Source organism: Medicago truncatula, chromosome 3, assembly GCF_003473485.1.
Source record: "Medicago truncatula cultivar Jemalong A17 chromosome 3, MtrunA17r5.0-ANR, whole genome shotgun sequence".
In the NCBI taxonomy this organism is placed as follows: domain Eukaryota; kingdom Viridiplantae; phylum Streptophyta; class Magnoliopsida; order Fabales; family Fabaceae; genus Medicago; species Medicago truncatula.
Window position 1 is genome coordinate 29,959,624 of NC_053044.1, and position 20,394 is coordinate 29,980,017.

Below are 20,394 nucleotides of genomic sequence, written 5' to 3' on the forward strand. Positions count from 1 at the left end.
TGAACCATTATTAACAGTTTGGAAACTGAACAGAAACAATTCAGTTCAGTTCAAAATAGTTTAGTTCGATTTAAAACAGTTCAGTCCAGTTCGCAACAGTCCAGTTCAGTTCGATAATTAAACTTCAATTTTATTTATTTTTTCTTTCAAAGATATCAATAATAACAGTTCAGTTCAGTTCGAAATGCAAACAGTTCAGTTTAGTTATTTTAAATTTAGCAAGCAATTTGGTTCAGTTTTCATCCCAAACTGAACCATGCCCACTCCTATTTATATGATAAAAGTTAAGTATTAGATAAAATAACACAAGAGAGAATAACATATGATAAAATTTTGAAGTATTGAACAAATTTTTATCTTGTATGATATTTGATAGGTAAAAGGTTGTTTTGAAATAATATTTATATAACCATGTTGAAATAACTTCCTTTCATACTCACATTATTACAAAAGTTGTCTAAATAATTATCACAAAATATTTGTATAAATTATCATCAAAGTGATTTAGTGAGGGGGATGAATTTTTAATTTTTGTTCAGTCTGTTGCCACCCTAACGGGAGTGGTTATGGTGCATAAGGAAATCCTTATGCACTGTGCATAAATCCCAACATAATTGCTTCCTACACCCCCAAAGTGAGCCAAAACCATTTTTGTTCAAAATAAAAGAAATCTGATGGTTGTGATGTGTTTATGCACGGTGCATAAGGAAATGGCTTATGCACAATAACTTTTGCCTAATTGGAGTTTCTTGTCCAAATCCTTTACATGTTGAGAAAATTTTATTCCCCTAAAAAAGTGGGAATTGCATTTTTCTTTCTTATGTTAAAATATATATTTTTCTCCCTTCATAAATATTTTAGTCCATTTTAATATAATCAACTTTATAATGTATTTTTCTTCCTTATTTTTATTCATACCATTAATATATAGTTTTAAATGCTATATACACTATGAAGCAATACAATACAAGGTAAAATAAAATATTTGGCCAAATTACAAAAGTTGATTAAATTATAAAACTATTTCGATTATCAAATGGGGTGGTGGCGCAGTTGGCTAGCGCGTAGGTCTCATAGCTACTGAGTGATCCTGAGGTCGAGCCTCTCTCACCCCATAAATTTTTGTCCTAAAAAAAACTATTTGAAATTGAAATTTTTAGTCTAAACTCCTAAAATTAATAATAAATTTTCAAAGGAAATTTTTTAACCGTTAAACGTTAGAGGGTATTGATGGTCGGAACTCGGAAGCGTTACAAATTCTTGAAACTTCTAAAGGTGAATTTAAGCATGGTAAATGTCAAACATGGGTCATTTGTCTGTCGAGAACATAACTCAAGTATATATTAGAAGAGGAGAGTATAATTTACTCTACATATTTACTTCTCAAGGAAATGTAGCATATGTTTTAATTTTAACATAAAAAGTGACGAGAGTGTGTTTACACCTAAAAATAAATAACTTCTTAGCCAAAATCAATAAACGAGAGATTTAGGGTTAAAGACCTCCGCTCAGCCGACTGAAGGTTAGGCAAATACAAATACATCCGATCGTTGCAACTAAAAAGGGCTTCACAAGTTCAATTGAATCCTAAACAAAATTTACCTTTTATTCTTTAAATTTTTTAGCTTAGTGACTTTATCACGGCTAACCCAAGGGAGTTAATCTTCAGTTGATGCCTCAGATCAAAGCTGAAGTGGAAAGACTCTTGAGAACATATTATAGATAGATACACATGCTATAACCAAAGACTCTTGTGGCTTGCTAGTTCTCATATTTGAATAAATAATTTACGCATTAAAAAGAGAGAGGTGGTTTCGATGTGAAAGCCATAACCTACAAACATTCACGTTGGTCCAAACCCTTATCTCTAGGGGGTCTCGGTCCATGTTAGGATTCCAATTTACTTCTCTTTTTTTGACCAAATGATTCCAACTATACTTAAATTTTTTATATAATATGTATCCAATGCTAACAGCTATTAGAACTTGCAATTTGAATGTGAAACTTCAAATTAGATGTACACATTGTGTACTACACAAGTATTAAGTATACAATACATTATTAAAATTAAAGAGTCAATGTGTACGTAAAATCTACACAACTGCGTGAATTGCCAACCCATCAAGCTCCTACGCTGTGTTTGACCACCGCCAAAATACTAGTTTATGATGAAATAATTTATCCTCAATTAAAACCATTGTATTTCATCACTTCACATGTAATTTCTCTTCACTGTTTGACTTTATATTGCTCCCGAAAAACTATGTTAATGTCTCAAATAACCTGTTCATCAATTGAAGTTTTTATTTTACCCTATTTTTTAGAGGAATATGCAGGTTTCATATTTTGGGATTCTGTCAAAAGTTAAGTAAAACTTGTTAAAATATAATTTTTATTAAAATTTAAATTTCAAATTTTTTAAATGACTTCGGTTACCTTTTGTTTTTGACAAAAATAAACAATATTCATTTTAAATTAATATAATACATCGATGCAATACAAATTTAAAAAAGTGACTTAATCACTTGATTACATTAACATGTGAAATGTATATATTATATTACTTATATATGATCTCTATTGAAGAATACTAGAAGCGGTTTCTAACTAATTTCTTCTTAAAACATCAACGTAATAATAATATATTATTATCAACTCATACTTTACAAGAAGGACATGTGCATCTAGCTTATACTAATATTTTACATTATTAGGTAAGCAAGTTGAAATCTTACTAGCTAGCCATATTATAAATACAAATCTTAGGTTCATTCTCCTTAACAATAATAATAACAACATAGTTTCTGCTTCATTTTGGTTTTATTAGTATTCAGATAATAATCTCTATCTTTCACCAAATGGGATCAGGTTCCTCACCTTGTGCTTCTTGCAAATTGTTGAGAAGACGTTGCACACAGGAATGTATCTTTGCCCCTTACTTTCCTTCTGATGACCCACGCAAGTTTTCCATTGTTCATAAGGTTTTTGGTGCTAGCAATATCAGCAAAATGCTGCAGGTCTCATCTCATTCCTTATTTTCTTTTTTATCATTAAATTTTTGTAAGGGTTAATTTGTTACATATGCTACTATAGAATATGTACAATCAAATCAACAATTGGCTTGTTTGAAAATGTTATACTATATGTTATATGTTATACAAGTTATGTTTGGAATAACATGTCATTTTTGTAAGGGTTAAAAAATGTATACTATGAAGCATAAACACATACACGGACATCGGATACAACACAGACACCGATAAACCGACACAAATAATAATTTGAGAAAATGACGTGATTCACTGTAATTATAGGCGTCGTGTCGGACACCGAAGCGTGTCCGACACCAGAACACCCCTAATTCAAGGAGTGTTCGTACAATAGGACATAACATGACTTGGTATAAGTTTTTATGAGGTGCATACTTCAATGTTTTAAAACGCAGCAGCGATAACAAAAGTGTCACAAATCTTAATTAAGGAGAATGATGTTGGAGTCATTCAAAATACTGATGTTGAATTCCAAATCCCAGTCATATACCTTTATTTAAAGACTGCTTCTTTTCCCACCATATGAGTTTCTCGCGCGCCCTATGCAGTTTGAATTATAGAATCCGAACGGCATAAACAACCCATAAAAATTTCGGAAAACATGTTGAAATATTTCGGATTTTAAAATCCAAATAGGACGCGCGAGAAACTCATAGGATGGGAAAAATAACGACCTTATTTAAAGCCCTACACAACGGCCTTATTTAAAATCCTACACATTGTTCCAAGTTTCAAGCCCAAAAACTCTTGGCCATGTGCTAAATTTGAGTCTACATTAAGCAAAGGATTGTGACTACTAAAATATTTATCTTTACAATATAAATATTTTAATTACTAGCATCTTTTTATTGTACTTGGTTGTGCAATAAACATGACTCAATATTGGTATGTTTTGTAATTTGTTTGCAGGAGCTTCCAATTCATCAAAGATCAGAAGCAGTGAACAGTTTAGTTTTTGAAGCAAATGCAAGAGTGAGAGATCCTGTTTATGGATGTGTTGGAGCCATATCATACCTTCAAAGTCAAGTTTCACAATTACAAATGCAACTTGCAATGGCTCAATCAGAGATTCTTTGCATCCAGATGCAACAAGAATCTACTACGGTTACCAACTCATTACCAACACATGTTGATGATCAAGATGACAAATTGATGATACTATCTGAAAGTAGTAATTGCTATGGAGTTCTTCCACAATATATTAACTTTCCTTCTTCTTCTTCCTCATCTTCCAATGTATTCCAAGATTATGAGCCTCTTAAGAGAGAGACTTTTTGGAATTAATTTGACAACTAATTTCTTCAATGAAAATTTAAACTTTTTTATTTCACTTATGTTGCTCTAATTAGAATAAATTACCTTTTTCTCTTCTTAATACACTGATTTTTTTAATTAATTTAAAATTTAGTCAAGAGATACGCAAAGTTTAGGTAGAGATTGTTTCAATTAAAGATTGAATTTATGTAGTACTATGTAAGCAGATTTGTTATTGCATAAAACACATTGCTAGTTACTTCAGTTCAACCTTAATTGAAATAGAATGTGGAAGGCCTAACTCAATCGACAATGTTAGGTTTTCTTTGGTTTTTTTTTTACATGAAGATTATAGGAAGAGGACGAAGAAGTGCTAAATGGAAGAATATGAATAAATGGAAAGAAAAATTATGTGTTAGTGGTTCACTATTTGATTCAATGGTCTTTTATGATCCAAGAGTCTATTTTGTTTTGAACATGATCAAACAGATAAAATTAAATAATTACTAAAGTCTACGGTGTATCACATACAATGTTGATCCACCTTAGACATTATAAGTTAAAATTAACGGAATGAGACCAAATTGACAAACGGATATGGAATTAAGGGACTAAAATGGAACTTTTATTAATTAGAGGACCAAAATGAAACAAAAAAATTATTTAGAGGACCAGATATGCAATTAAGTGGTGAGATGCATTTGTCAATAATATAGGAAATCAATGGAATAACACCAATCAATTAGAGTTTTATATGATAATATTACAATAACATTACTTAACAAAATAAATCTCTACATCTTATTCTAGAATGATTCCACTCTTGTCATGAATCAAAGGATTTCATGGTTCTAGATCAAATGCGATGGAAAGGTAGATTGTGTAATTCTCCCTAAGAGTCATCACAAAGATAGAAAATGAATAAAAGATATGAAAATGGTACAATGGTGAGAGTTATTTATAGGGGTGAGTTAGTCTAACTAACTCTTAACTACCTAACTAACCAACTAACCATAATTTACATATTAACTAACTATGGTTAATTCACTATACTGTAATAGTCCCCCTCAAACTCAATGGAAAAATTCACCAATTTGAGTTTGAAAATACAATGATTCACTATACTGCAGTGACTAAGTAAAATCGAGGGTAAAACAAGTAAATGACAAAAAATGATAGGAAAACATAGAACACCCAGATTGTGTTAAATTGCCTCAACAATTCTAGAAATCCAACCAAACTAAGCAAACATGTTAAATTGCCTCAACAAAGCATACACACTACTCACATATGTTCATAGTAGTTTAGACATATGAGTATCCTAGGCCAATCCCAAGAAATCACAATATCATGCTAAATTCGTCTCATTCTACGGTCAAATCATTCTAAACAATCTCGACCACACAAATTAGATTGGACGGTACTAAATTGTTACAACGTCCTATTGTAACAGTAGGAAATCCAGATCCGTATTTTTGTGAGTGTGCCTTAATAAATTTGCTTTTATATTTATTATTATTATTATTTAAATTTAAATTTAAGAGGAGGATAATACTTTATATTTAATTGCTTAAAACTAGTTGACGATTTTTTTTTGTCATATAATCTAATCGAAATAAATTCACTTTTTAAAAATAAATAAATGAGATATATAGGGTTCATACTCAACCATACAATATAATGCGATATTCATATTATAAGTGAATTTTCTATCAAGTAAGTTAAACTTATATGTTACTAAACAATATTTTACCTTTGTTATAACAGTCTTGTTAATCGGTGCCTCCGAGCCACGGGTTAAAAAACTAAAAATAGAAAAAAAATTAAAAGATTTGTATTGAAAAAAGTAATTTTCAACTTTTAAAATGTATATAATACACAATTTCTAAAATAATATTTTCTTTTAGGCTTATATATGTCATTAGTCCTTGCAGTTACACCATTTTTTGGGTTTGGTCCTTGCACTTTTTTTTATTTGGTTTTAGTCCCTACACTTTATAAAAGAATTGGTTTTGGTCCCTGCCGTAGCACTCCGTTAACTTTCACTTTTTTTATTTTAACATCTGACTAGCGGCAGGGACCAAAACTATTTCTTTTATAAAGTGCAAGGACTAAAACCAAACAAAAAAAAGTGCAAGGACCAAACCCAAAAATGGTGTAAGTGCAAGGACTAATGACATATATAAGCCTTTCTTTTATAATTCCTTAACAAGTGTCTTCGAGACACTCTTTAACATTTTAGGTCTTATAATCGAGAAAGTGGATTCTTTATGGTGGACCATGTTTAGGATGACCGACTAGATGCAATTGACCACTAATTGTAAGATTTGATAACGCGTGTCATGAAAATTAGGCCAATAAAGACATTGATTGTAGGGACCTTACCTAATATCATGATATGACACTGTTTTGTTTTGGGACCCTTTCAATTTCTCTCCACAACCTCATTACCAGTAGTAGTAACACTTTTGTTTCTTGGGCAGTTTGAAAATCATAATGAAAAAAGTATAGAAAAAAAAAAAAGAAGGGATGATTGTATACCTTTTATGAGTTTAGCAAATCACAACAATCATTTACTATATGCGATTTATAAGTGGTTAGAATTAAAGTTTAATAATTTTTATGATCTAATATCTTTTGTTATTGAGTGATAATGTAAAATTTGAATGAGAAATAATATTTGTACAATCATTTTATTATAACTCTTTGACAACTTTTTTTTTCATATTCACATTATATTCTTATTCTCTCTTCTTTTTTCTCTCTCTATTGTTTTGGACCAATGAAAAATGAGAAAATGAAAGTTGTCATCATAGTTGTCCTAAATGGTTGTACATATATCACTACTGAATTTGAGAAATGATATTTGTACAATCACTTTGTTACAATTTTGTGACAACTTTTTTTTTTTCATACTCACATTATATTCTTATTATCTCTCTTCCTTTTTCTCTCTCTATAAACATTCTCAAAACTTGATAAAGTGTAAAGTGGAAAAATTAATAACTGTTATTGTAACAAACTCATGATTTATTATGATGTATATACAATTTTCACTCTTAATTTATTAATTAACAATTGATATTGTTCATTTTAAAAAAACTGGATCCGTAAAATTCATACATTCACAATGTATAATTAAAACTTTTTTACCCTAAAAAAATAAATTAAAGCATCTATTATCATGCGACCAATTTAAAGAGTTTTTTATGCGATAATTGTTTTAATGTATGTACAAATTAAATTCATATTTAGTTTTTCTTTTTATTTTTTTAGAGAAAATTCATATTTAGTTGTCTCTGCTATAGTTTAATTATTTAGTTGTTTTTGTTGTTGAAAAGATCTAATTATTTAGTAAGTTTTATGTAGCATTTTATGCCTACACTCGCAATCACCATATTTTCTTTTTTATGCGTCTTTATTTGAGTATATGTTGGTCATTAGGTCAATAATAATTACAAAAACAATCATATTGAATATGTGTTTGTAGGAAAAAATTATGATTAAAGTCAAATTTTCTTAATGATATACGAAGATTACGATTGATTGTCAATATAAAAAATGTGACGATGAAAGTGTATATAAATAAACGGAATTCTATGCAATAATTGTTTGGTTGTAGACGAAGGGACAATTATCATTATGAACTCATGCATACAAAATTGAAAATACCGGATTCAAATTCAAACAATAGTTAGGCTAGTTCTTAAGGATTATACAATGTCGACTTTATAGGTAATGAAAAATTTATCTCTAATAATCATTTAAAAATAATGATAGATTTCCAAACTCGTGTGAAGTACTTCCAACGATGTACTATCGTTTTCACAATGCTTTCTCACTCCTATATATTCAAGGTATCTCTATACACTTCAACACCACATCTTGAATTACCAAACAAAGGATTCACATAGATATAAGCCATGTCAAAGACAGTTTGTGTGACCGGAGCCAGCGGAGCCATCGGATCATGGGTGGTTCGCCTCCTCCTCGAACGAGGCTACACCGTCCATGCCACCATCCAAGATCTTGGTTAGCCACTATATGTATATTGCCCAAGTTTAATTTATTTCTTCTCCTCACATGATAATAAATGCAAAAACATTACATAAAAATAACACAAGAGTTAATGTTCACAAACACAACTTATGCATGCACTAAGGTACGTTTGATGAACGATGAATATTGTGACACATAATTTACAGAGGATGAAAATGAGACAAAGCATTTGGAAGCAATGGAAGGAGCAAAGACTCGTCTCAAATTTTTTGAAATGGATCTTCTTAACAGTGACTCTATCGCGGCCGCCGTGAAAGGCTGTGCCGGTGTTATACACCTGGCATGTCCTAACATCATCGGTGAAGTCAAGGACCCCGAGGTTAAGAAACAATTTATTAAAATTTTAAGAAATTTGCATGGTTCAATTTTATATGGTCCACATTAAATTAATTTTGGTGTTGTATTATTATAAACGCAGAAGCAAATTTTGGAACCGGCAATTCAAGGAACGGTTAACGTGTTGAAGGTTGCAAAGGAAGCAGGGGTGGAGCGTGTGGTGGCGACGTCGTCGATCTCCGCCATCATACCGAGTCCTAGCTGGCCAGCTGATAAGATTAAGGCAGAGGATTGTTGGACGGACCTTGAATATTGCAAGGAAAAGAAGGTGAGTTTTTTCTAGTTTAACTCAGTTATAATTGATGTTTTCATAATAATATGAAAAAGATCCTCTTTAAGGATTTATGATTAAGAAGTGATTCTCTAAAAAAAAGAGTAGAATATTGTAATTTCTAATACATTAAATACTTACTATTTTAGATATTTAAATAATGTTCAGAAGACACTCGTTAATATTTTCGTGTGAAAAATCTTGTTTGAAATATTTATCATCAGGGGTAGGAGGGTATGAAAAAACAGACTAATATTGTCATTGTAATTAAGTCCTTTGTATTAGTCTCTAAAGTTTACCACTGTTGATATAAAAAATAAAGTTCACCCTTGGTGGATAGCAGGAATAGAGATAATTTATAGCACTAATTTAATAAAATGTTTCTCACACTCAAAGTCACATTGATGATGTTGTAATTTTTGGATCTTGAAGAGGCATTCCAATTTTCTCCTTTACAAAAGTGTCTCGCTAAATTAAGGAATATATATTAGTGTTGATTATAAGTTATTATTGGTCTCAAATTCTCAAGCAATGCAGAATTTTGTGATGTACCAGAACATTAACATATGTGATTTTATATATCCTAAAAATTTTATTTCTTTTGAGAAAAGTATATGATCAATTTTTACTTGATCACTTCTTGGAAATTTTTTACTTGATCACAAACCTAAATAGAGAGGTTTTAAACACATTCATGAATGAATAAAAATAAAAGAAAAAGGAATTAAACAAAGTATATTTTTTAAGTGTGTAAACAATATAAATTTGATGTGACTGCGTCTAACCTAATTCGTTTTATTTAAATTTGTGTCCAAGTAAGTGTTGCTTATTATATTAAAATAAATTGCTTCTAGTTTAATTTCACTGATATAGAATTTAAAATATGAAAAGTACCTACACTATTAGGAATTGTAGAGTAAAACACGTGTCGTCTATTGTGTGAGTGATACAATAAAGAATCTTCAAGCACATAAAAACAAAAAGTTATTGACAATTTTTTTTTTGTGTATATTGTTATTGACAAATTTGAATATGTATTTTTCTACTTATTTTTTTCTTTCCAAAAAGCTTAAATAATTAGCTCAATACACCACGTGTTCTCTATTTTGGATTTACAAATGAAAAATGAAAGCATGAAAGGGACTTTAGCCTTTAGTTGCCCGATATGCTCTACGTGTTGCTCAATAATGCACTCTCTCTTTTGTACTCCCTCCCTACATCCAACTATATAACGACCATAAATGTTAATAATATATATTTTAACGCATATTTTTCATCACATCTTTTATGATTAATTAAAAATAAATTTCATCAAATAATACGAGTTTTATATAAATTTGATGGGTTCTATGTGACTTTTAATAAATCAATAAAAGTGTGTTGGAAAATATATTCCATTCGATCTCATATGTACTCCATCAAAAAATTAGTAAGAAGTTGATTCACTCACAAGTCATAAGGTCGTGAGTTCAATTCCCGTTGTCGATGTGATGACCTCATTAATAAATCACGAGGCTTGCCTTGATTATGATAAGTTACAAGAACCAAGAAAGATAATTATGAAAAGACAAGAAGAGAAATGATATTTGAACATTCATTTTGTGACAACTTCTCTCTCATACTCACATTATTTTTACTTTATCTCTCTATTGTTTTGATTTCTGTGCAAATACTTACTTTTTCTTTGTAAATTATGGTTGTCACATTTGTCAACCAAATTAATTGTTCAAATAACACTCCTCTAACAAAAAATCATATATACTCTGCGGTCTTGAGTTAGTCTTCTATGGTCACACGATCATATGCACACATACAAAGAGACATTTTTTTAATAATAAAAGATAAAATTATTTTAACATTATGGAGGACAAATGCCTCATTATTTGTGTGCTTAACACTATACATTTGGTTTTGGGTTCAGGTAAGTATTTCTCAACGGTCTTATTCAATATTTGAAAATCCAACTCCTCTAAAAATAAAAGCCTCAATTTTATTGATGGTGTACCCTTTATGATGTGAAAGGTTAAACTTTTTTTTTTAATAATTCATCACCACATGTTGGAATATAATTTAACCAAATTTTCATTTATTTTTAGAAAATAAAATCAATTTTAACCATCCAATGACAAATTAATTGATAAGGTTTACATTATGTTGTGGGCCAGTTATACTACCCCATTGCAAAGACACTAGCAGAAAAAGCTGGTTGGGAATTTGCTAAAGAGACTGGTTTTGATGTGGTCATGATTAACCCTGGTACAGCATTGGGCCCTTTGATTCCACCAAGAATTAACTCAAGCATGGCTGTACTTGCTGGTGTTCTCAAAGGTAAATTAATCACAAACTGTGCAAAATATTTGAGTATAAGGTTTACATTTTGGTCGGAGAAATCTATTTGGATTGGTTTGGTGGTATTGACTTGAGATTGGGAAGTATGCTCTTAGGTTCAATTCTCTCTGATGCCAATTTGAGTGGGTTAATTTAACTTCTTAAAAAAAACTTTTGGTCAGAGAGTATATGAGCCTCTAATATTTTTTTTTTTTGGGAAAGAATGAGCCTCTAATCTTAATGAACACAAACATCTATAATAACATCTATAATGAATGTGACACATTAAAGTTTTATTATTAAATTGTTTTGAGAATTTTTTTTTTTAAAATTTTTTTGAGGCCTAAAACCCTGCCTTAGCTGCTTGGCATTTAGGCCGATCTTATATATTATTATGATACGTTGATACTGGATTTCAAACTTAGCATAGTTACACCTCTAATACGACTTCGTGTAAAATACAAATTTTATAAGCTACTAGAATGAGGTATTTGGACCTTCTTATTATAGGTGACAAAGAGACATATGAGGACTTCTTCATGGGAATGGCTCATTTTAAAGACATAGCTTTGGCACATATTTTGGGATTTGAGCAAAAGAAAGCATCTGGAAGGCATTTGTGTGTGGAAGCTATTCGTCACTATAGTGATTTTGTGAATTTGGTTGCAGAGTTATACCCTGAATATAATGTGGCAAAGTGAGTATATTTCACACACTTACATTTATTTTGGACAAAATTCACTTAATCACAACAATTGAACAAGTACATTTTCCTACATTAATATGCAACTTTAAAAATTATTTCAACTTTAAAAATTACATAATTTCGATTGAACATATAATATTTAGATTTTTCACCCAAAAAATATAGTATTTGCATTTATATGCATTCATTTTATGTGTTCGAGATGATTTATGTGTATATAACGTCTACAAACTACAACTTCTTCACAATGCAGTGGTCTATAGAGATGTAGATTTAATGAGAAAAATTTCTCTATCTGAATCAAACGCCTCTGACGCCCATTGCATTGTGCAGCGGATGTAGAATATCCAAATCTAAGGTTTATAATTATAACCGATTTGGTAAAAATTAGTGAGTAAATTAAATAAAAGGATTTTTATTATAGGATACCAACGGATACTCAACCTGGATTGTTGAGAGCAAAGAATGCATCAAAGAAGCTGATTGAATTAGGGTTAGAGTTCACTCCAGCAGAAGAAATTATCAAGGATGCAGTTGAGTGTTTGAAGAGTAGAGGTTTGGTTTAACTTGAAGAAACCTATGGGGGCTGAATACAATGTGACATGTGATGATGGTTTTCTCATTGTTCATGTGATTCCCTTTTCTATTTTTAAATTTATGTTGTGTGCGTATAATTAGCATGTTAAATAAAGGTTCACATGTATTCAGTCACTATAACTATCACATTTGACTAGAATTCTTATATGTGAATTCTTGTGGTTTTATAAGATTGGACGGTTTAATCTTCACTACTTAATTGAAAATGCAATTTGTCTATTCTATTTCCTTGAAATTGCTTTGCTTGTCACCTAATTGTTGGTATTCCAATAACAGTACAAGAAAATTCCAATAATTGATTTAGAAAAGCTTTTTTTTTTTTTTTTTTTTTTGTAGAAAATGAAGTTTTTCCAGCTTGAAATGAGATTTTTGGAAGTGAAATAAGAAAATAACAAGTCAATTTTATGACTCCAAATTCAGCAACACTTTCTGGTTTTTTATTCTAGTCATTCTGTGGATTTTCACCAAGGATATGTATTTCCTTCCTTTTTTATTTTTTTTATATGGCATGATATATAGATGGTGTACTCAAGAATCATGTTGATGACTTTGGAGCCTCTCAACAACTTGACTCATGGTGGGTCTAACATCTTTCTCTTTCTCTACACAATCCAAAGCCACCACTGCCAAGGTCTTCAATTGAACAATGTCATAATTTAATCCCAATGCAGGGTCAACTATTTGTTCAATCCAACATCCCACTTCTGATTCTTTCCTTCTTTTCTCTTTAATCCATGTTACTAACCTCTCATTATGTGACACTATTCCATCATCTGTGATTTCGATACAGGTCGTTGGACTCTTTCCGGTAATCATCTCCAACACCACAATTCCATAACTATAAACATCTACCTTGGAAGTGATTGGCAAGTTGAAAATCCATTCAGGTGCCATGTAACCTCTTGTTCCTCTCATCCTTGAGAAACTTGAATTATTAAGATTGTTCCTATGTAATAGCTTAGACAACCCAAAATCTACTATTTTGGGTCGGTAATCAGAGTCAATAAGTATGTTTTGAGGCTTTATATCACAATGCAAAATCCACTCCAAACATTCTTCATGTAAATATGCAAGAGCCTTTGCGGTTCCTAGAGCAATGTTATACCTCTTACCCCAATCAAGTGCATTTGATGAGAGGTTTTCAGCTAAAGAACCCTTTTCTACGAACTCTAAAACCAACAATCTGTGTTTTCCGGCTAAACAATACCCCAACATGCCAATTAAGTTCATATGGTTGAGCATTCCAATTATGTTCACTTCCGCAAGGAATTCTCTTTCACCTTGGTTTGCTTCGTGTAGTCGTTTTATAGCCACAACCCTATTATCAGATAATAAACCTTTATATACAGTTCCTCCAGCACCCTTTCCAATCTCTTGACTGAAACCTTTTGTTGCTTGTTTCAATTCAGAGTAACTGAATTCCCGAAATCCAGGGGCTATTGCAAGAATGTAGCCTTGTTTATTTGTAGCGGAGTGCTTCCTATTCTTAAATAAGAAGCACCCCGCAATAAAGAAGCACAATACCTCAATTACTCCCAAGCAAGTCGCAAACCAAAGCAAAAAATTAAGTGATCCATTTTTTTTGCCTTTGATGTATGATCTTTTTAGTTGCTGTACTCCAGTATTTCTCGAACAAACCAAGCTTCCATTTTGTATATCATTCTCATTGTAAAAAGCATGTTTTCTTTTTGGCAATCGCAAAAAGATGGATCCTCGAAATTCCGGAGAACTAAAGCCGTTTTGTAATTGTCTCTTTGGATAGCAATAAGATATACCCTGATCCCTCACCAAGCGATATTGGAAGGCTACACATTGGCACATTCGTAAGCAGAAATGCTTACATTGTTTATAAGTGTAATTTGCTTTGAACTGATAATCATATCCATAAAACTCAACATGGGGTAAACGTTGGAAGTAAGTCTCTAACTTTGTTTTGTTATTGCATGAAAGTTGGAAGTTTGGTTTGCACCCCTGAGACCAATTTTGATTATCGATCCTGCTATAACCGGGAACACACAAACACTTTCTACCAGTTCTTGGATTATTAATGCAAACACTATTAGGTCCACAAATTCCATGTATTTTGAAAGGTTGTTGGTGGAATTGCCCTGAAATCGACCACTTCTCTTGTCCATGTTTTCGACTATAAGAACGAACGTTACCATCAAAATCAATGGTCAATCTTCGTTGGAGCGATGTCCCATAATCACTTGTCTTTAAAGTAAAACCATCGGAAGAAATAAAGTTCCCCAAAACATCTAGTTTTGCAACCCTGCTATTGTTATACGATGATCTCCTAGCTTCCCAACTGTGGAGCCAAGGATCTGGCCAGTAAATACTAGAAACTTGAGGGCCATCATAGAGAAGACTTAAAAGATTATCATTGTTGAAAAGAAGCTTATAGAACCCTGATGAATATACGTTGTCACTTTTCGAGGAAACAAGTTTCATGTACCTTGTGAAACTTTGATCAGGAAGGAGGGTATCTGTTGGAAAATCAAAGCTTCGCCACAAAATGAAACCATTTGTTTTGCGTTCTCGGAGAACAAGGTTTCCTATGTCGTATAAAAACAACTCAAGTGGTTTGGATGAGTTAGTATTTGTGGACCATACATTGGAATGTCCTGCATCGGTTAAGACGAGGTTGCCGGTTTTGAGAAGGGAAAGTGTTGAGCGTTTTCCGTTAACTGGTTGGTCACGATTTGCCATCCAAACAACAGTAGCGTTGTTTAGATTTTTGTGTATTTGAGTGAACCATATGGCAAAGGAATAAGCATTTTCACCGACGGAATAAAAGCCTGCGGTAAATGTACCTTTGGGTGACATTATAATGTCTTGTTCGGGTTTTTCCACTGAGAGGGAGAATGATGATGAATGTTGAAAATGGAAGAACAAGATGAGAAAAGTGAAGAAGTTTAGTGAAGAGGCCATTGGTATTATGCTATGTTGTTATGTTTTCTTATTGGGATCATATAAATATAGTATGGTCATGTAGAAAGTATGCGCATAAAAACAAGTATCGGTGACTGACTTTAGAACCTTGGTTCCCATGGGATGACCGTAATCGTTATTGACCCAACCTTTTATTCTTGCTGGAATGAAATTAATTAAGCTTCTGAATAATTGTTTGTAACATGTACTCTTCTCGGATTAGACTGTCCAAGTGTCGGACACTGAATTATGTGATTTTTTCAAATGAACGGAGATAATATTTCATAGTTTATAAGCGAAGATAATACTCACTTAATCGGTTTTTATGTTCAACCACAAATTATAAAATCATGTACATTTTCTGCAGGTAAATTCCACCACCGGTTCATTTATTTCTTCGTAAAGTTCACGTGTTGTTCAACTTTTCCTCACTGTTGGAATATGATGTGTCGTGTAGGAGTGACATGAATAGTGGAACTTCCTCTTTCTACGAATTTTCTATTCCCAATCCGGGTCTTTTGCTTGGACAATTCTCCCCTCAATGTCTCCATCTCATTGAATAAATGGTGAAGTTAATAACAAATTATTCAATGAAGCAACAATATTAAAAAAAAAAAGTAATCAATAAAATTTTTATTTTAGTTTGCAGGTACTCTCTCCGTCCTAAAATGATTGATCTTGTTTGATTTTTTTTTTTAAAGGAATAAGCTTATAGCTTTCCATTATTGATCAAAGTAGAAATACAATGTGGAATGTTGCGATAAATATGGAAACTAGTATTATATGGTGCTTCTTTATCTAGACTATGGGCAACACCATTGGCTTGTCTCCTAATGAACTTTACATCCGAGTTCGTTAGATCAGTTTCCAATAAGTGTCTACAATCATTTATTATTGCCATGAAATCAGAGACATTGTCCTTCCCATAAACGTTGTCTCTCACTACTTTAAAGTCTGTCTCGAAATCCATGTTTGAGTTCTTTTACCCACTACAATGCAGATAAATGACCTAGAGCTTCACCCATGTCAACATCAAGTATGGGAGTGATCCATGCAGTTTTTGCTATAAAAAATTTCCTTCTGAATCTTGAATACAAACTTCAATTCCAGTTATGTTGAGGGAATTGGAGCAAGATGCATCAACATTGCATTTAAATCTCCTGTTATCATGGTTTTTGGGTACCAAGCCATTAATTGGACTTGAACCTTTTGACCGTTGATATCTCTCTTTTTTCTTGGGAAAGGTAAAAGGAGAAAAACCCTTGAGTTTCCGGATTCGGGGGTCGTTTTCGCTACGGGAAGGTGTTAGGCACTCGGAGCGATTATGGTATTCCATAAGAACCGCTTTCCTAAGTTTATTTCTACGCTTTAGTTTTATTGCCTATTTGTAAAAAAGGAAAGTATGATTAGTGAAGAATGGGGGTGAGAAGAAGTAGAATTTGATTTTATTTCGGCTTGGAGGAGTTTTGGCTCCTTGCCTACGTACCTTTTTAAGGGATCAAAACCGTTCGTAGTTCTTTCTAAAAAAATGGTTTTTGTTTTTGTTGGTTGATTTTAAGTTTGAAAAGAGATTTTGAAGAATAGAGATAAGAGGCCTCAAAGGCATGAGATTTGGAAAAAAAAATGAGGTGGAATTAGCTTTTTCAAAATGAAGTCCAAGTATAGTTAAGATTTATTAGAAATTTTACTTAAGAAAATAAAAGGGAAATAAGGAGTTTTGACTCCTATTTTATTTTTTGCAAAAATGTTTTCAAGTGAGGTTATTTGCATATTTTGGAAAAAGTTGGATTTTCTCTAAGTGTTCAAACCTAAGCATTCGTCTAACCATGCAATCCTGGCCGTATATCTACACATGCAATCCTAGTCATACATCTAGGGTGAGTGTGTGCGTGCCGGTGCGTCATAGTGTCCATAGTCCATATTACAAAAATTGCCTAAATACATTCTATGGTCCCTTTGCCAAGCTACAAACCAATGATAACAAATTACATCACCAAATGAATTAAAACTTGCAAAAATAAATGCTAAGCTAAAGAAAGTGGAGGAGGTAGTGAAATGCTATGAAATGTATGACACATGAGATGAAATAGTTAGTAAAATGAAGCATAGAATAAAAGAAGTACACAAAAAAAATATTAAGAGGAAAGACATAAAAGAGACTAATAAAGCGACGAAATGTGCATGAAAGTGGCCCTAACACTCTAGCATGTGTATGACCTATGATCCCTTCATTATGGCAAATTTTTAGAGGTCTTGCTTTGTGCCATAAGGTGAGAATTAATAGGACATATTCAAGCTAAAACTCATGACACATTTTCAAGACATTTTGCACCTTATTTATTATTAAAACACATACTAATTGCAAGGCAAGAAGAAAAATGAAATTCATATTCACAAGCAGCAAGCCACACATAGGATCAGCAACAAATTTATCATAAAATTGCATTCCAAAAGTTCAAATCACATGTCAACAATTCATGAGGGATATGCTACTAAAAAATGCACAAGTTTATGTCTAAACACACTTATTTAAACAAGAAATATCACATGCCCTTTTTTATCATATTAAAACCATTGAGAAATAGAAAAAAGACATGAAAAAACATCAAGAAACATGTGATAATCTTTGGAGATTTTTTAGAGAAAAATTAAGCATGCAGGGGTTCAAACAGCAAAGAAAAATGGTGCAAATAGCAGAAAATAAACAAAAACGTAAAAAGAAACCTAAGCCCAACCCAAAGCCCAAAACTACAAGGTCCGGATGCACAGGAGCCACACGATTGATCCAGGATCCTGAAACCCTAGATCAAACGGCCAGGAATCAAAGGGGAATGGACCGGTTCTGAACCGGTCCGGTTCACTGGCTATATAAAGGGACTGGCACCGGTTTTTTTTCATTTGGTTACTCTCATTCTCTCTCTAACTCTTCTCTCTTCTCTTACCTCTCTCTAACCTCGCCGTCGGCGAGGATGAAGCTACGGCGGAGACCTTGAAGGTCCGCCGGAAACTTCATCTTCTCCGGTGAGTTCATGCAGTTTCCGGTGACCTAATTTTCCAGATTTCAAAGATTCTTACTTCTTTTGATTCGTCCTTTAACCCTAAACACGAATCCAGCAACCATTTTTTCAAATACAGCTTGAAACGACATAGATCTTGGAAAAAACTTTATACGGTTTTGAAATGTTTTTTTTGATTTTTGAACAAAAACGCTTAGATCTTTAAAGATCTACATCGTTTCGTCGTCTGATCACTTTTCTGGTACTCGTTCTTGCTTTCAAAACTTAGATCCTTATGGATCTAGGTTTCGTGCTTACGGTTACGGTTTTCTTTGAACTCTGGAAATTTTTTTGATATGCTTTGCTTGCGTGATTTTTTACAGGTTTAAACTATGATTAACACTTTTTGAGAGAGGAAATGAGTTTTACCTGAAGTTTTGGCTGAAACTTTTAATGGAGGAAAATCTTTGGAAAAAAACTTGAATGTTCTTGATGATTTTGATTCTTCTGCTTGCTTTTGGACCGAAAATAAATCGGTTTACCGGTTTCAGCTTTGCTTCTTTTCTTCTTCTTCTCAAACTCTCAAATCCTTCGTGATCAGTGCTGGAGTTCGCCAATGGCGAATTCTCACTTTGAATTGCGAAGGAAATCAATTCGGTGATGAAGATTTGATGCAGAATCTCTGAGAATTGTGAGGAATCTTGATGATTCTGCACTGATTTGTGGTTCTTTTGTTGATTTGTAATGGTTCTGGTTGATTTGAGTTGATTTGGGATTGGTTCAGAAACGGTTAGGGTTTGAATGTTCTTGGTGTTCTTGAGAAATTTTGAGAGATTTTCTGTTTTGATTCAATAGCTCCGAGAGAGAGAATTGGATTTGTGTTTATGAGTTGGCGTGTAATTAATGGCTCTGCGTGGCACTGTACACCTTTTATAGCTTGACATGTATGCTTCTGAACCAATGAGAAAAGGACACCTGGACTTGAAAAAAAAAAAAAGACACGGCTTTGGCAAATTTGGCTTCTGGACCTTTCTGCAAAAACAAAGAATTTGAGGACTAAACTGCAAAATTGACTAAAAAGGCCTGAAATGAAATTAAAAAAACTGTTTGGACAAAATGCAATTTTGGGACCTCAATTGAGGGACCAAAATACAATTAAAAATAAAATTGAGTAAAAAACATAATTTGACCAAACGTAAAGCGAAACAAAAAATAAAATTGACAAAACGGACTAGAACGAACCAATGGCTTAAATGAGGTACTTCAAAGTATCCTCTCTATGCCAAAATTTTGTGTGAAATGACCAAAATGCCCCTAGGGCTAAAAATGACCTAAACAGATTCAAATTGACTTGACACTGACTCAGATGCAAGTTTGAAATGAGTTTAATAAGGTTTACTGATAAAATGTTTTAAAAAACAATCTGAAAAGACTCGGAGACAGTCACAAGGATGAAAATGGGTCCCACTGCAGGAAATGACCAAAATACCCTTCTGTATGACTTTTTGCAAATTTTGAAATAAATTTGTAGGAAAAACAATGTAATGATTCAGAGACACTTGTGAATGACTTATAAGACAAGTAAAGACATTTCAAAAGGTTTTATGCAAGAAAAACATAGATGAAATTGTGGTTGAAAATACTGCGAGGCAGAGACAATTTGAACTGTACAGTTGAAATTTAATAATTGACAAAGTTTGAAATGAAATTGGGCCCAGTACTTTTAGGTCCAAAAACAGGGTATAACATCTCCCTTCTACTGGTTTTGTCCATTTCACATTCTCACTTTGCATACTATTTGGAGGGCACCAGTTTCACACTTCTTTTGCATTCTTTCGACTGTTAAAAAAAAACTCGACTCAGTCA

The 20,394-nt window shown here is 32.4% G+C and overlaps 4 protein-coding genes across 4 annotated transcripts; 2 read left to right on the forward strand and 2 right to left on the reverse strand.

The window, feature by feature from the left end:
- Positions 1-2,770: 2,770 nt before the first annotated feature.
- On the forward strand, positions 2,771-4,505 carry LOC11409260 (LOB domain-containing protein 12). The gene is made up of 2 exons (XM_003599279.4): positions 2,771-3,017; positions 3,960-4,505. Exons 1-2 carry the CDS (start codon positions 2,859-2,861, stop codon positions 4,332-4,334), a joined length of 534 nt encoding a protein of 177 aa, XP_003599327.1. The 5' UTR covers positions 2,771-2,858; the 3' UTR covers positions 4,335-4,505.
- A 3,668-nt stretch (positions 4,506-8,173) lies between these two features.
- On the forward strand, positions 8,174-12,820 carry LOC11410793 (phenylacetaldehyde reductase). Its single transcript, XM_003599277.3, has 6 exons — positions 8,174-8,336; positions 8,510-8,682; positions 8,782-8,967; positions 11,136-11,298; positions 11,809-11,995; positions 12,429-12,820. Exons 1-6 carry the CDS (start codon positions 8,228-8,230, stop codon positions 12,568-12,570), a joined length of 960 nt encoding a protein of 319 aa, XP_003599325.1. The 5' UTR covers positions 8,174-8,227; the 3' UTR covers positions 12,571-12,820.
- Positions 12,821-12,932: 112 nt separating this feature from the next.
- LOC11409772 (putative receptor protein kinase ZmPK1) lies at positions 12,933-14,813 on the reverse strand. The gene has a single exon (XM_003599276.3). It carries the CDS (start codon positions 14,420-14,422, stop codon positions 13,130-13,132), a length of 1,293 nt encoding a protein of 430 aa, XP_003599324.2. The 5' UTR covers positions 14,423-14,813; the 3' UTR covers positions 12,933-13,129.
- On the reverse strand, positions 14,524-15,752 carry LOC120579591 (putative receptor protein kinase ZmPK1). Its single transcript, XM_039832044.1, has 2 exons — positions 14,830-15,752; positions 14,524-14,744 (listed from the first exon to the last, which is right to left on the reverse strand). The coding sequence occupies exons 1-2, from the start codon at positions 15,530-15,532 to the stop codon at positions 14,524-14,526; spliced, it is 924 nt and encodes a 307-aa protein (XP_039687978.1). The 5' UTR covers positions 15,533-15,752.
- Positions 15,753-20,394: the final 4,642 nt, after the last annotated feature.

Bases quoted from the DNA above. Each gene is read 5' to 3' on its own strand.
- LOC11410793 (XM_003599277.3), top strand. From the start codon at position 8,228: ATGTCAAAGACAGTTTGTGTGACCGGAGCCAGCGGAGCCATCGGATCA. The intron at 8,683-8,781 runs GTTAAGAAACAA...TTATAAACGCAG, and splicing joins GTGAAGTCAAGGACCCCGAG to AAGCAAATTTTGGAACCGGC. The intron at 11,299-11,808 runs GTAAATTAATCA...TTCTTATTATAG, and splicing joins ACTTGCTGGTGTTCTCAAAG to GTGACAAAGAGACATATGAG.
- LOC11409260 (XM_003599279.4), top strand. From the start codon at position 2,859: ATGGGATCAGGTTCCTCACCTTGTGCTTCTTGCAAATTGTTGAGAAGA. The intron at 3,018-3,959 runs GTCTCATCTCAT...ATTTGTTTGCAG, and splicing joins ATATCAGCAAAATGCTGCAG to GAGCTTCCAATTCATCAAAG.
- LOC11409772 (XM_003599276.3), bottom strand. From the start codon at position 14,422: ATGTGCCAATGTGTAGCCTTCCAATATCGCTTGGTGAGGGATCAGGGT.
- LOC120579591 (XM_039832044.1), bottom strand. From the start codon at position 15,532: ATGGCCTCTTCACTAAACTTCTTCACTTTTCTCATCTTGTTCTTCCAT. The intron at 14,745-14,829 runs GTTTTACTTTAA...TCGTTCTTATAG, and splicing joins GAACTTTATTTCTTCCGATG to TCGAAAACATGGACAAGAGA.